We start from the raw sequence: 12,576 nt of genomic DNA, 5'->3' as shown, positions 1-12,576 counted from the left end.
CAAAAAAAACAAACAACAACAAAAAAACCCCAACCAACCAAACCCCTCCACCCCCCCAAAAAAAACAGCAAGTAATTTTTGTTGTATTTTCCCTCTTGGTAAATACTTTGAGAAAGGCAGATGAACTAATAATTCCCTTAAATTCTCCCCTTGGCAAAGAACATTAGAGTGCTATAGTTCTTAAAGAAGGTCCTTCGGAAAACAGCTGTCCCAAGTGTCAAGTACACCTGGGTCTGAGCCTCAAAATACTCACCCTGATCCAGCAGGAAGTGATGGCACAGATGAAGGTACATTAGCCTGTGGTTTTTCTTTCTCATTCTGCTTCAAGAAGGATTTGGCTTCTTTAGATGTAGCATCCACTTCCTTAGTCACCCTATTCCAAGGAAAGAAACATCAAATTTACAAGAGGGTAAGGAGAAGCAAAAATCTGGAAAAACTGCCCTCAGTAAACCTGCACTCTATGGGTCAAATAAGGATACATATGGTGCCTGAAATTTCAGATAAACATAAGAGAATTATCTAATGCTTGCTATGGCTTACCACTTGACAAAACCATGAGGAATGTTATTTAATTTCTAATCTGTCAGTAGGAGAGTCCAAAAATATGGACACTATATAGTAAGTGTTCTACCAGATTTTCCAATAAAAGATGGGCCAAGAATGACTGGTACATTCTCTAAATTCCACCTCTGAGGGAATGCAAGTTTCTGTTTATTCACCTTCCAGGTGGATTTTTGTGCCTGCCTTTAGTATTGTGAATCAAATATATATACGGCACAAAGTAAAGGTAAAGCCTACATCCAAATAGATCAGCCAAATCCCAGATACTCAGATGTACACGAGCAGCGGCAAATAAGCGTTTTTGTGGGACGGGAGCACATCCTAGTAGTATAGTGCTTGTCTAGCATGCATGTAGGCATGAAGCCCTGGGTTCGATTCCTTAGCACCACATACTCAGAAAAAAACAGCAGTGAAGCTGTGGCTTAAGTGGTAGAGTGCTACTGTTGAGCAAAAAAGTGTCCAAGGAGGCCCTGAGTTCAAGCACCAGGACTGGCAAGAAAAAAAGGGTGGAGGGAGGACTTGGGGAGTTAGCTCAGCAGAAGAGCCCTTGTCTGGCAAGTGGCAAGTGCAAGGCCCTGAATTTGGTCTTCAGCTCTGGGGACAAAAAAGAAGGTGTAGAGGGAGCAGATTCAACATAATTAATGAAGAACTAGAAGTTCCCATTTATTCTCTACTCTTCCTACCAGATATCCTATTAAACAATAAACAAATTTAAAAACTACTATATATGAAAATATTGAGAAATCTAACAGAAAAGAGACTCGAATCAAATTTTTAGGAAACAGAAAAAAACAGTCATTGTTTTTGGTTTATTTTCTCTTATCACTATGGAATGGCCAACAATAAGCAAGTCAATTTGTACCACAGAATCCTAGATTCTTTAAAGGGCTGGAAGTGTGGCTCAAGTGGTAAAGTGTTTGCTTAGCAAATGTAAAGCTCTAGGTTCAATCCCCAATAGTACCTATAAATAAATAAATAAGCAAGCTGCATGAAAGTCTGAGACTCATCTCCAATTAAACACCAGAAAATCAGAAGTAGTACTGTGGCTCAAAGTGGTAAAGCACTTAGCCTTGAGCTGAAGAGCTCAGGGACAGCTCCCAGGCCCATCAAGCCCCACAATTGATAAAAAATAAATGTAAACAAACGGATACTTTGAAGGTGGACAAGAGTGGGCTGAAAACTTGTATCAGCAACACAGATTCCTTGCCTCAAAATACCACCTGTCATTCCCCACAGAGAGGGAGAGAGAGGAGGAAGAAAGAGAGGGAGAGGGAGAGGGAAAAGGAGAAAGAGAGACAGAGACAGAGAGAGAGACAGAGAGACAGAGAGAGCGGGAGAGAGGGAGAGAGGGAGGGAGGGAGAGAGAGAGAGAGAGGGAGCGAGGGGGGGAGGGAGAGGGGGAGAGGGGGAGAGAGGGGGAGAGAGAGGGAGGGAGAGAGAGAGAGAGAGAGAGAGAGAGAGAGAGAGAGAGAGAGAGAGAGAGAGAGAGAGAGAGAGAGAGAGAGAGAGATTAGCTTACCAAAGCATACTCAAGTAGTAGGGAACTAAGTCATAGGGAACCCTGGGCTGGAAGCATGGCCTAGTGGTCCAGTGCTCACCTAGCATGCATGAAACCCTGGGTCCAAGTCCTCTGTACTACATACACAGTAAAAAAGCCAGAAGTGGTGCTATGGCTCAAAGGGGTAGTGCTCTAGCCTTGCCCTGAATTCAAGCCCCAGGACTGGCAAAAAAATAAATAAAATAAAAATTTAAGAAGGGAGGAATCCTAACAGGAAAAGGTCTGATTCTTTTCTTGAGGGGAGATTAAGGGTGGGGAGTAGAGGGAAGAGGTTGGCCATGAAGCTTGAACTTGGGCCTAGGTGCTATCCCTGAATTTTTTTTGCTTAATGCTAAACACTATCACTCTGAGCCAAAATGCCACTTCAGGTTTTCTCATGATTAACTAGAGATGAAGAGTCTCACAGATTTTCCTGCCCAGGCTGGCTCTGAACCACAATGCTCAGATCTCAGCTTCCTGAATAGTTAAGATTACAGACAGGAGCCACCAGGCCCCGATGGAAAAGGCCTATTATTGGCAACAATTAATTTAGGTATTCTCAGCAGAAATTCCATTTTAAATTCATTTTCACTTACTCAGTACTTCCTGAAAAGTCTCATTTGGGCAGAAACTTTCCATGACTGGACTTTTCCAAAAGGTGAATCATTTAGGAAACTCTGAGTTAGATGGCTCAGCTGGTTATATGATAAGGAATGATTAAAAACACTATTTCCCACATTTCCCAAGGTTAATACACATACATAGAAAAAATGCCAGGGGGGGGGAGGGAAATGGGTACCAAGACATGTGAAAGGGTATCAATGTATGTGAATTAATGCACCTTCTATCTGGCAAATATCATGTAACCCTTTTACTAATTACAATAAAAAAAATTAAAAAGAAAAAATGCCAGAGGTGGTGCTGAGGCTCAAAAGCTAGAACTCTAGCCTTGAGAAAGTCCAAGGACAGTGCTCAGCCCTAAGCTCAAGCCCATGACTGGCAAAAAAAAAAATCATTAGAAAAAAATAAGGCTACTTTTGTGCTAACACTACCTGATGCTTACACTTGCAGGTTCTTCCCAGCCATTACTAGCTTTCTCACATTTCTTAAAGATGCAGTACTGTTCTTAACTTAATACACACACACACACACACACAAAAGCAGAACAATGATATTAAGAGATGAAAAGAGCCAGGTGTCAGTACTTCAGGCCTATAATCCTAGCTACTCAGGAGGCTTAGATCTGAGGATTACAGTTTGAATCCAGCCTGAGCAGAAAAGTCCCCATGAGACTCCATTTTATCTCCAATCAACCTCTAAAAAGACAAACTATAAGTAGAACTGTGGCTCAAAGTGGTAGATTGCTAGCCTTGCACAAAAAAAGAGCTCTGGAGGCCAGGACTTTACTCTAGTGGTAGAGTGCTTGCCTAGCATGCACGAAGGCCCAGGTTCAATTCCTCGGTACATACACAGAAAAAAGCTGGAAATGGTTCTGTGGCTCAAGTGGTAGAGCTTTGGCCTTGAGAAAAAGTCCAAGGAGAGTGCTCAGGCCCTGAGTTCAAGTCCCATGCCTAGCAAAAAAAAAAAAGAGCACGTGGACAGTGCCCAGGCCCTGAATTTAAGTCCGTGACCAACCAAAAAAAAGAACAAGACAGAACGATAAGCTTAAATGCAGACAATCAAGCCAGGCATGGTAGCTCACGCCTATATTCCTAGCTCCTCAGGAGGCTGAGATCTGAGGATCGCAGCCCAAAGCCAGCCTGGGCACTAAAATCCCTGAGATTCTTATCTCCAATTAATCACCAGAAAACCAAAAGTGGTGCTGTGGCTCAAGGGGTAGGACAGTAGCCTTGAGCTGATGTGCTCATACCCAGCATTCAAGTCCCACAACCAACAAGAACAAAAAATCCAGACAAGAAATTTGTGTCTAGGGTGTCAATTAAAATTCAAATCTCTCAAGTTCCCTCAAGATGATTAGTTATAGCAACTAAAGTTAAATATGAACAAGGTATTAAAAAAAATTCCTGCCAACATACCAAGTATTAATAGTTTCCATACACTTTAGGAAGAGGGAGTTAAAAGAATGCTTTCTTGGGCTGGGATGTAGCTCAGTGGCAAAGTACTTGCCTAGCAAGTATAATCCTAGGTTTGATCCCCAGTACCAAAAAAGAAAAAAAAAAAAACAGAAAGAAAATGCAAATAAAATCAAAGAGTACTTTCTCTTGTCTTCCAATGTATGGCTATTTACAAATAATATACATACATTACTCTCAGGAATAAAACGTGTGTGCAGGAGTACATAATTTGTAGAGAAAAAAGTTCTTCAATACTTGTTTCTTTTTGATAGAGTTGGTACTGCCCTCTTCTGACAAATTGTGGAAATAGCAAATTCCTTGAATACTCAGCCCATATCAAAATTTGCTGCTTGCTTTCAAAAATCAAGTGGTAAACAAGCCAAAATTTTAATGTGATCAGCATACCACCAGCTTTTTGAACTTTCTTTGTAGGCTACTAGTGAAGTTATAAATAACTCTTCCTTGGATATTCTATATGCCACATGGGATATAATCCAGGTAAAGGCAGACTTAACTTGCAAAAGTTTTTGTTTTTTAATCTGTATGTCTAGTGCATCATCAACACAGTGCATAATAATTATTATTTTGCCAGTCCTGGGGCTTGATTCAAGGTTTGAGCACTGATCCTGGGCTTTTGTGCTCAAAGCTAACACTCTACCACAGCTAAAACAGCCTACTCCCAGCTTTTTGGTGATTAACTGGAGATAAAAGTCTCACAGACTTTCCTACATGGCCAGGCTTTGAACCATTATCTCAGCCTCCTAAGTAGCTAGGATTACAGGCATGAGCTATCAGCACCCAGCTGACTCTATACTATACTATTTTTATAGGACTTATCAATGATTGATTTATTGTCACTGTTCTCTTTAACTCCACTGGATAATTCAATAGCTTCTAAATGAGTTACCAATTCATATCATCACTTTTGAATGGATCCCCAAACTAGTTCGCAAGGAAAAGAGTACCTTATAATAGACAATTCTAACTGATGTGATCTGATTAACTTGTCATAACCAATACTGGGTCTCCTAAAGAATAAAAAGCATTGTCAGATACTGCCTCAATACCACATACAAAAGCCGGAAGTGGTGCTGTGGCTCAAGTGGTAGAGCTCTAGCCTTGAGAAACTCCAAGGACAGTGCTCAAGCCCTGAGTTCAAGCACTGGAACTGGCAAAAAAAAAAATTGCATAATTTAATCTTCAATTGCATCTTAGACAAAAATAAGTGAAAAGGAGATCACTGAGATAATTGGGGGAAATTTTGAACAGAACCATAAATAGTGCCACTCATTTGGGCTACAAAACTATATGCTAGTGAAAAGAAAAAAGGAAAAAAAATTGAAGAACAAAAAAATTCCACTTTTTTTAGTCTAAGACAAAATGTATGGAAATTGGAAACACACAGCAATTTGCTTAAGACAGTGTTATAACATTAAGACATGACCAGCTGGGTGTGGTGGCTCACTCTTGTAATCCTAGCTACTCAGGAGGCTGCATCCAGGCCGAGTGCAAGCCCCATGACCCACCAAAAAAAAAAAAACAAAAAGAAAGAAAGAAAAGAATATTCTTGTTTTGTTAGGTGCTAAAGGCTTATACCTATAACCCTAGCTACTCAGGAGGCTGAGATCAGAGGATCAAAGGCCAACCTGGGGCAGAAAAGTCTGTGAAACTCTTATCTCCAATAACAACCAGAAAACCAAAGGAGCTGTAGCTCAAAATAGTAGAGTGTTTAGCCTTGAGCATCCTGAGTTTAAGCCCCAATAACAAAAAAAGAACATCTTGTTTTTTTAGGAGACCTGCTGAAGTATGTAAGAACTATGTGCTACAATGTTTACAAACAATTCCCAAATGGATTAAACAAAACAAAAAAATATAAGCATATTAAAGAGAGGCAAAACACTGAACAATAATGAATGAGCATATGGGTATTCATTCCTCTGGCAACATTTCCTTTCTTTCTCTTTTTTTTGCCAGTCCTACAAATTTTTGTCAGATATCTAAAACATTCCCAAAATGTTAAGATGGATTGAAATGAAGACAGATGCTAACACTGCTTAAGGAGTTGCTCCCTTTTAAAAGCATTAATTCTTCTGACTTCATTAGTATGTAAAGTTCCTCTTACCTCACTTCCTCACCAGCAAAGTCAAACACCTTGGTGATTTTAACTTTTTCAGTTTCTTTAGGTTTCTCTAGATCATCTGTCTTTGCCAACAATTTATTTGAACTTTTCTCTTCGCTCTCTTCTCCTGTCTGTGAAAAGATAAAGAAATCCAATTAGTTACAACAAGGTATAAACTTAGCCTCCACAAAAAGGCACTAAGTCTGTTTTCTGCTATAAGATTCAAATCTCAGTTTGCAAATTAAAAAGAAAAGAGAAAGAAAAAAGAAACAAAAAAACCCCTCAAAACTTCAGATGGATATTTCTGGAGAGGTATTCACCTCTAAGCTTACCTTAACTTGTGTACTTGGGGATGCTTTTGATTTTGGTCCCACATCATTGAGGAAACTGGCCCACAGTTCATCTTCTTTCTTTTTCCTTGCAACCTCTGACCCAATGCTTTTTTCTTGCTCTTCTCCATCTTCTTCTTCACTACTAGTTCCTCCAGATTCTGCCTTGGTATCCTCCTCTTCCTCCTCCTCCTCTTCTTCTAACAAGAGGCCACTTTGTTTCCTTTTCCTAATCACCAACAGTCACCAGGAAGAATGATAAGACAGACAGGTACGAAATTATTTTTATCCCTTGCATATCTGAAAAAAAAAAAAACTAGGGCTACTAATTACAAGGGGAACAAGGAAAGGAACCTGAAATCTGTAAAAAAAATAAATACAGTTCTCACGGTCCCCATTTTCTCCAATCACTTTAAATCGTTTACATCAAAATATGCTGTTGTAAGCCAGGCAAAGCTTTTATTAAGAAAATACACATATTGCTTCATAGCACTAATCTGTTCATAAAGAGTATTCTAAGAACATAGATATACTAACTTTTTAAAAACTTTTCAAGGTCCTCTATTTGAAGAATAATTTTATTTTATTTTGAGCTCAGGGCCTGAGCCTTGGACTTTCTCAAGGCTAGAGCTCTACCACTTGAGCCTCAGCACCACTTCCGGCTTTTTTTCTATGCATGTGGTACCAAGGAATCAAACCCAGGTCTTCGTGCATGCTAGGCAAGCACCCTACCACTAGGCCAAACTTCTGGACCCATAAATTTTATTGGGAAAAGTGTCAAGTTCATTTCTGTTATTTCCTCCAGAAGCTCTCAGGAGAAAATAAATACTCTGTAGCACTTTGTAAAGAAATGAAAATCAGAATACAAAAAAAAATGTATAGATACCCCCCAAGATGTATCAGTATATTGATCTTATAGCATTTTGACTTTTAATGATCATTTAATATTTAAAGTTCCCTTATTTCTTCTCGTAAACTGTTTCAGTATTCAGGAAGACAAAAATAAGGTATTCTTATTTGAATTAAAAATTAATGAGAAGCTGGGGGGACTGGGAGTTTGTGGTGAGTGCTTGCCTAGCATGCACGAAGACCCGGGTTCAATTTCTCTGTACCACATACATAAAAAAAGCCAGGAATGGTGCTGAGGCTCAAGTGGAAGAGCTCTAACCTTGAGAAAAATCCAAGGACAGTGCTCAGTCCCTGAGCTCAAGCCCACAACTAACAACAACAACAAAAAAAATTAATGAGAAGCTGGGTTCACACCTAGCTACTCAGGAGGCTGAGATCTGAGGAACTCAGTTTCAAGCCTGCTCAGGCAGAAGAGTCCCCATGAGACTCTTATGTCCAATTAACCACCTAAAAAACTGACAGTGGTGCTGTGGTTCAAGTAGTTGAGTGCTAAACTTGAGCACAAACAGGCTCAGAAACAGCACCCAGGCCCCGAGTTCAAGCCCTACAACCAACAAATCAATCAATCAATCAATCAAAGGATGACACAAGAAGTATATTTATTATTTGACTTACATAACTATAGCCCCCCCCCCCACCCCGGACATTTTTTTTTTCCAGTCCTGTGGAGCCACAGCACCACAGCCAGTGTTTTTTTATGTATGTGGTACCAAGGAATCAAACCAGGTCTTTGAGCATGCTAGGCATGCACTGTACCACTAGGCCAAACTCCCAGCCACTATAACAATAAATTTTTTTTAAAACATTTTTGAAGGAGAGGGTGGGGACAAAAACACTAGAAGGGGTTTCAATGTGTGAGAAGTAATGCACCTACTACCTGACGAATGTAACTGTAACCCTTCTATGCACTATCCTGACAATAAAATTAATTAATTAAAAAAATTTTGAAGGTACTTTTAAAGAAATAAAACTGCTAGGCCCAGTGGCTCACACCTGTAATTCTACCTACTCAGGAGGTTGAGATCTGAGGATGGAGGTTCAAAGCCAGCGGTTCAAAGCCAGTCCCAGCACAAAATTCCATGAGGCTCTTATCTCCAATTAACCAGCAGAAAACGGGAAGTTGTGCTGTGGCTCAAGTGGTAGACAGAGCACTAGCCTTGAGCTGAAGGGCTCAGGGACAGTGTCCAGACCCTGAGTTCAAGCCCGATGACCAACCAAAAAAAGAAAAAAAAAAAAAGAAAGAAAGAAAACTGTCAGGCACTGTGGCTCACACCTGTAATCCTACTCAGGATAGCAGTTCAAAGCCAATCTGGGTAAGAAAGTCCATGGGTAAGAAAGTCCATGAGACACTTATATCCATATCCAATTAGCCACCAGAAAACCAGAAGTGGAGCTGTGGCTCCAAGTGGTACAGCACCAGCCTTGAGCAAAAAAGCTCAGCGGCAGTACCCAGGCCCTGAGTTCAAGCCCCAAGATCAAAAAGAAAGAAAGAAAGAAAGCTTTGTAATTCTTAAATTATTAAAAAAAAAATTAGCCAGAGAGTGGCTCATGCCTGTAATCCTAGCTACTCAAGAGGCTGAGATCTGAGGATCAGTTCAAAGCCAGCCTGGGCACTAAAGTATGTAAGACTCTTATCTTCCCTTAATCACCAAAAAACCACAAGTGGCTTATGGTTCAAGGAGTAGAGTGGTAGCCTTGAGCTGAAGAGCTCAGGGACAATACACAGGCCCAGAGTTCAAGCCCCACTACCAAAAAAAAAAAAAATTAACTACATATAACTTCAGATCAAACTATTTTTACATTTATGAGTTTGACTTATAGACTTGTGCATGTAAGTACATGTAATACAAAGAGTAATCATTGCAATCTTGTTTTAGTATAGATGAGGTAAAATTCTTGAGGTTCAATACTCCTTAATAAGGAAATACTTAAGTAAAGTAAGGTCTAATCATACAAGGAATACCTTACAGTCACTGAAAAAAGGGAGATATGTCTAAATGTACAGTCACTGTACTATCCTAGGCTGTGAATTAAGGGAAACAATGTTAGGCAGGTATGGTAGCCCACACTCAGCTACTCAAGAGACTGAGGACAGAAGCCCAACCTGGATAACACTGGAAAGATTGAGATCATATGTAAAGTATGCTATCATTGTACTTTTTAAATGAAGAGGACAGTGAATATATATATGTACATGTTGTATATGCACAGCGTGTCTAATAACATAGCTGTTGGCAAGGCATTAAATGCTAGGGGCTACTCAAGACAGGGTATTCATTTTTATAGCAATGGAGCTTTGTTTTATTCGGGGCACAATTTTTTCTATATTTTTAAATTAAAAACTAGAAATCTGGTCAGACTTAGTGACTCACACCTGTAAACCTAGGTACTCAGGAGGCAGAGATCAAGGACCACAATTCAAAGCCAGTATGAGCAGAAAGGATAGATTTGTGGCTCAAGTGGTAGAGCACTAATCTTAAGCACAAAAGCTCCAAGATAGCACCCAGGCTGAGTTTTAAACTTCAAGACTGGTACAACAAATTTTAAAAAAAAGAAAAAAAAATTTAACTTGCCAAAGATCACCAAGAATTTAATTTTACAACATCAAATGTTTCCCTCAAAAAGGGAAAAGACAGAATTCTGGACTTTTTTTGTTGTTGTTGTCGGTCATAGGACTTGAACTCTGGGCTTGGGGCACTGTCCCTGAGCTCTTCATCTTCAGCTCAAGGTTACTGCCCTACCCCTTGAGCCACAGCACCATTTCCAAGTTTCTGGTAGTTAATTGGAGATTAGAGTCTCCCCGACTTTTAGTGCCTGGGCTGGCTTTGAATCACGATCCTCAGATCATGAGGATCCTCAGCCTGAGTAGCCAGGATTATAGATGTGAATCACCATGCCCTGCTCTGGACCAGAGGCAATTTTTCTAAGAAGCAAAAACAAAACAAAACAAAAAAACCCCTGTCATCCGATCAATCTCAGTATTCAAAAGGCCTCGAGAGCAGCATCACCTGGCTGGAATGCTCTGAGCCTTCCTTTTTGTCCCTTTGGTTTTCTGGGTCTGTTCTTCACCATCCACTTCATCTTCCTTCACTAATTCATTTACATCATCTTCACTATACTCCCCACCTGGAATCATACAATAATGTGGTCAGATAGAAATAAAAGTTCTCACATAAAGACATTTGCGTTGGGGGTGGGGGCACGGAATGAAGGGACAAGGGATGGGAACAACAATAACTACTAAGGAAAATAACTCCCCAGGAGCAAGGCACCCTTATGAATGTAATGCTGGTTACTCAGGAGGCAGAAACAGAGGTTAGAAGCAAACCTCAGGAGAAAAGTCCACAAGACTTAACAAGTAAAAATCGGGAAGTGGAGCTGTGGCTCAAGTGGTAGCCCACCAATCTTGAACGAATCAAGGTAAGTTGAATTCAAGATGCAGTTCCAACACGTGATATGTAGACCCTATATAATTTATCCAGAAGTGGGTCGACTAGAGGAGTAAGAACGACTGGGGCAAGCTGTTTTTCATCTGACTGTGTGAACAAAAAAGTTGAAGGACATTGGCAAGACTCGGCACCTATAATTCTTGCTAGCTACTTGGGAGGCAGAGACCTGAGGATCGTGGTTCAAAACCAGCCCACGCCGAAAAGTCCGTGAGACTGTTATCTCCAAGGCTCCAACAAAAAGCCTGAAGTGGAGCTACGCTTCAAGTTGGTTGAGCGTTTGCCTTGGACGAAAACAACCAAAAAACTACGCAGGAACAGCGCCCAGGTTCTGAGTTCAAGCACCGGGTGCACAAAGAAAAGGAAGAAAAAAAAAAAAAAGAAGTTCCGCGACGACAGCGAGGCACAGAGCAGGCTTGGGCCTTGAACTCAGGGCTTGGGCACTGTCCGTGGGCTTCCTCAAGGCCGGAGCGCTACCACTGGAGCCACAGCGCCCCTTCTGGGTCTTTCCGTGTCCGTGGTCCCGAGGACTCGGCACTGTCGAGCCACCAGCTCCGCGGCGGCGCGGGCAGTGGGCAGCCCCGTGCTGGACGTGGTGGCGGTGGTGGTGGCACGGCCTGCCAGGACTTGACAACAAGCTCGCGGGCCGCTGGCTTCGGGGAGCCCCGGGGCGGCGCTGCCGTCGGGCGCACAGACGGCGTCCCCGGAGACGAGCGGCGCTCACGTGCCGGTTCCCGCCCTCCGAGAGGGGGCGGCGGCCCGGGCGGGCCCACGGGAGCCGCCGCGCGGGGCAGGCCCGCGCACGCCCCGGGCCCGGGCGGCCGGGAGGAAGTGACAGGGGTCTGGGCGCGGAGTCTACCGGCCTCGGGGCCACCGCGGCGGCGGCGGGGCCCACCCGGGCTGGGGGGGAGACCCGGTGCGCCTCACGTGAGGCGCCGGGCGGGGCCGTCTACCGCTCGCCTCAGGCCAAGTCGCTCACCCGACGGCACGTAATCCTCGTCTTCTTCCGAGGTGGAGAAGTCTTCGGAGTCGAACTCTTCCATGTCGTCGCAGCTCGGGGTCGCGCAACCCACCAGGACCCGGGCGGCCACCCCCTCCTGGAAAGCTCTAGGGAGGGACCATAGAGCCTGGGCGGTGACTGCTAGGGCGGCCCCCCCGGAGGCCTGTGCACATGCGCACAGAGTGCCACGTGGTCAAAACACGCCACTTCCGGCCACCATCCCTGGGCCCAAGCCGGAGCCCGGGCTCTCCCGAGCGCTGTGCATGCTGGTACTTGTAGTCTTCGGCATGACATCACTCCGTTGACCCAGCGCATCTACTTAAACTGTCTGGAAATACAGTTGCCTTTTGGCTCTGTATTTTCAAACTCTCTGGAAAGCTAAATTTTAGCCTTGTAGTCCTCAAATCGATAATCATTGCTCCCTGGGCTCATTCCTGGGCATGTCCAGAGGATGGAAGCTTGCAGTGTGAAAATTCCGGCTGTGATCCTCTAGGCTCAACCTTCCCGCAGTGAAGAAGTGTCCTTTTTCGCCTGAACTCTGGGCCTGGGCGCTGTCCCTGAGCTCTTCAGTTCAAGGCCACTGCCCTACCCCTTGAGCCA

At 42.9% G+C, this 12,576-nt stretch overlaps 1 protein-coding gene across 2 annotated transcripts in view; it reads right to left on the bottom strand.

The window, feature by feature from the left end:
- Window positions 1-12,140, bottom strand: part of Cfdp1 (chromatin remodeling protein CFDP1) — an 82,632-nt gene extending 70,492 nt beyond the window's left edge. Inside the window, exons 1-5 of one of the 2 annotated variants that reach the window (XM_090357266.1) lie at window positions 11,956-12,140; window positions 10,539-10,656; window positions 6,625-6,850; window positions 6,296-6,423; window positions 254-373 (exon numbers count right to left, since the gene is read on the bottom strand). In XM_090357266.1, the coding sequence (XP_090213392.1) occupies window positions 254-373; window positions 6,296-6,423; window positions 6,625-6,850; window positions 10,539-10,656; window positions 11,956-12,019 (656 nt within the window). In that variant the 5' untranslated portion in view covers window positions 12,020-12,140. The remainder of the gene's footprint in view (window positions 1-253; window positions 374-6,295; window positions 6,424-6,624; window positions 6,851-10,538; window positions 10,657-11,955) is intronic. The other variant, XM_090357265.1, reaches the window with a different exon arrangement.
- Between the last annotated feature and the right edge of the window lie 436 nt (window positions 12,141-12,576).

Source organism: Megascapheus bottae, chromosome 24, assembly GCF_031878675.1.
Source record: "Megascapheus bottae isolate mThoBot1 chromosome 24, mThoBot2.hap1, whole genome shotgun sequence".
NCBI lineage: Eukaryota > Metazoa > Chordata > Mammalia > Rodentia > Geomyidae > Megascapheus > Megascapheus bottae.
The sequence above is the reverse complement of the archived record's forward strand: the minus strand, read 5'-3'. Positions and strand labels throughout refer to the sequence as shown.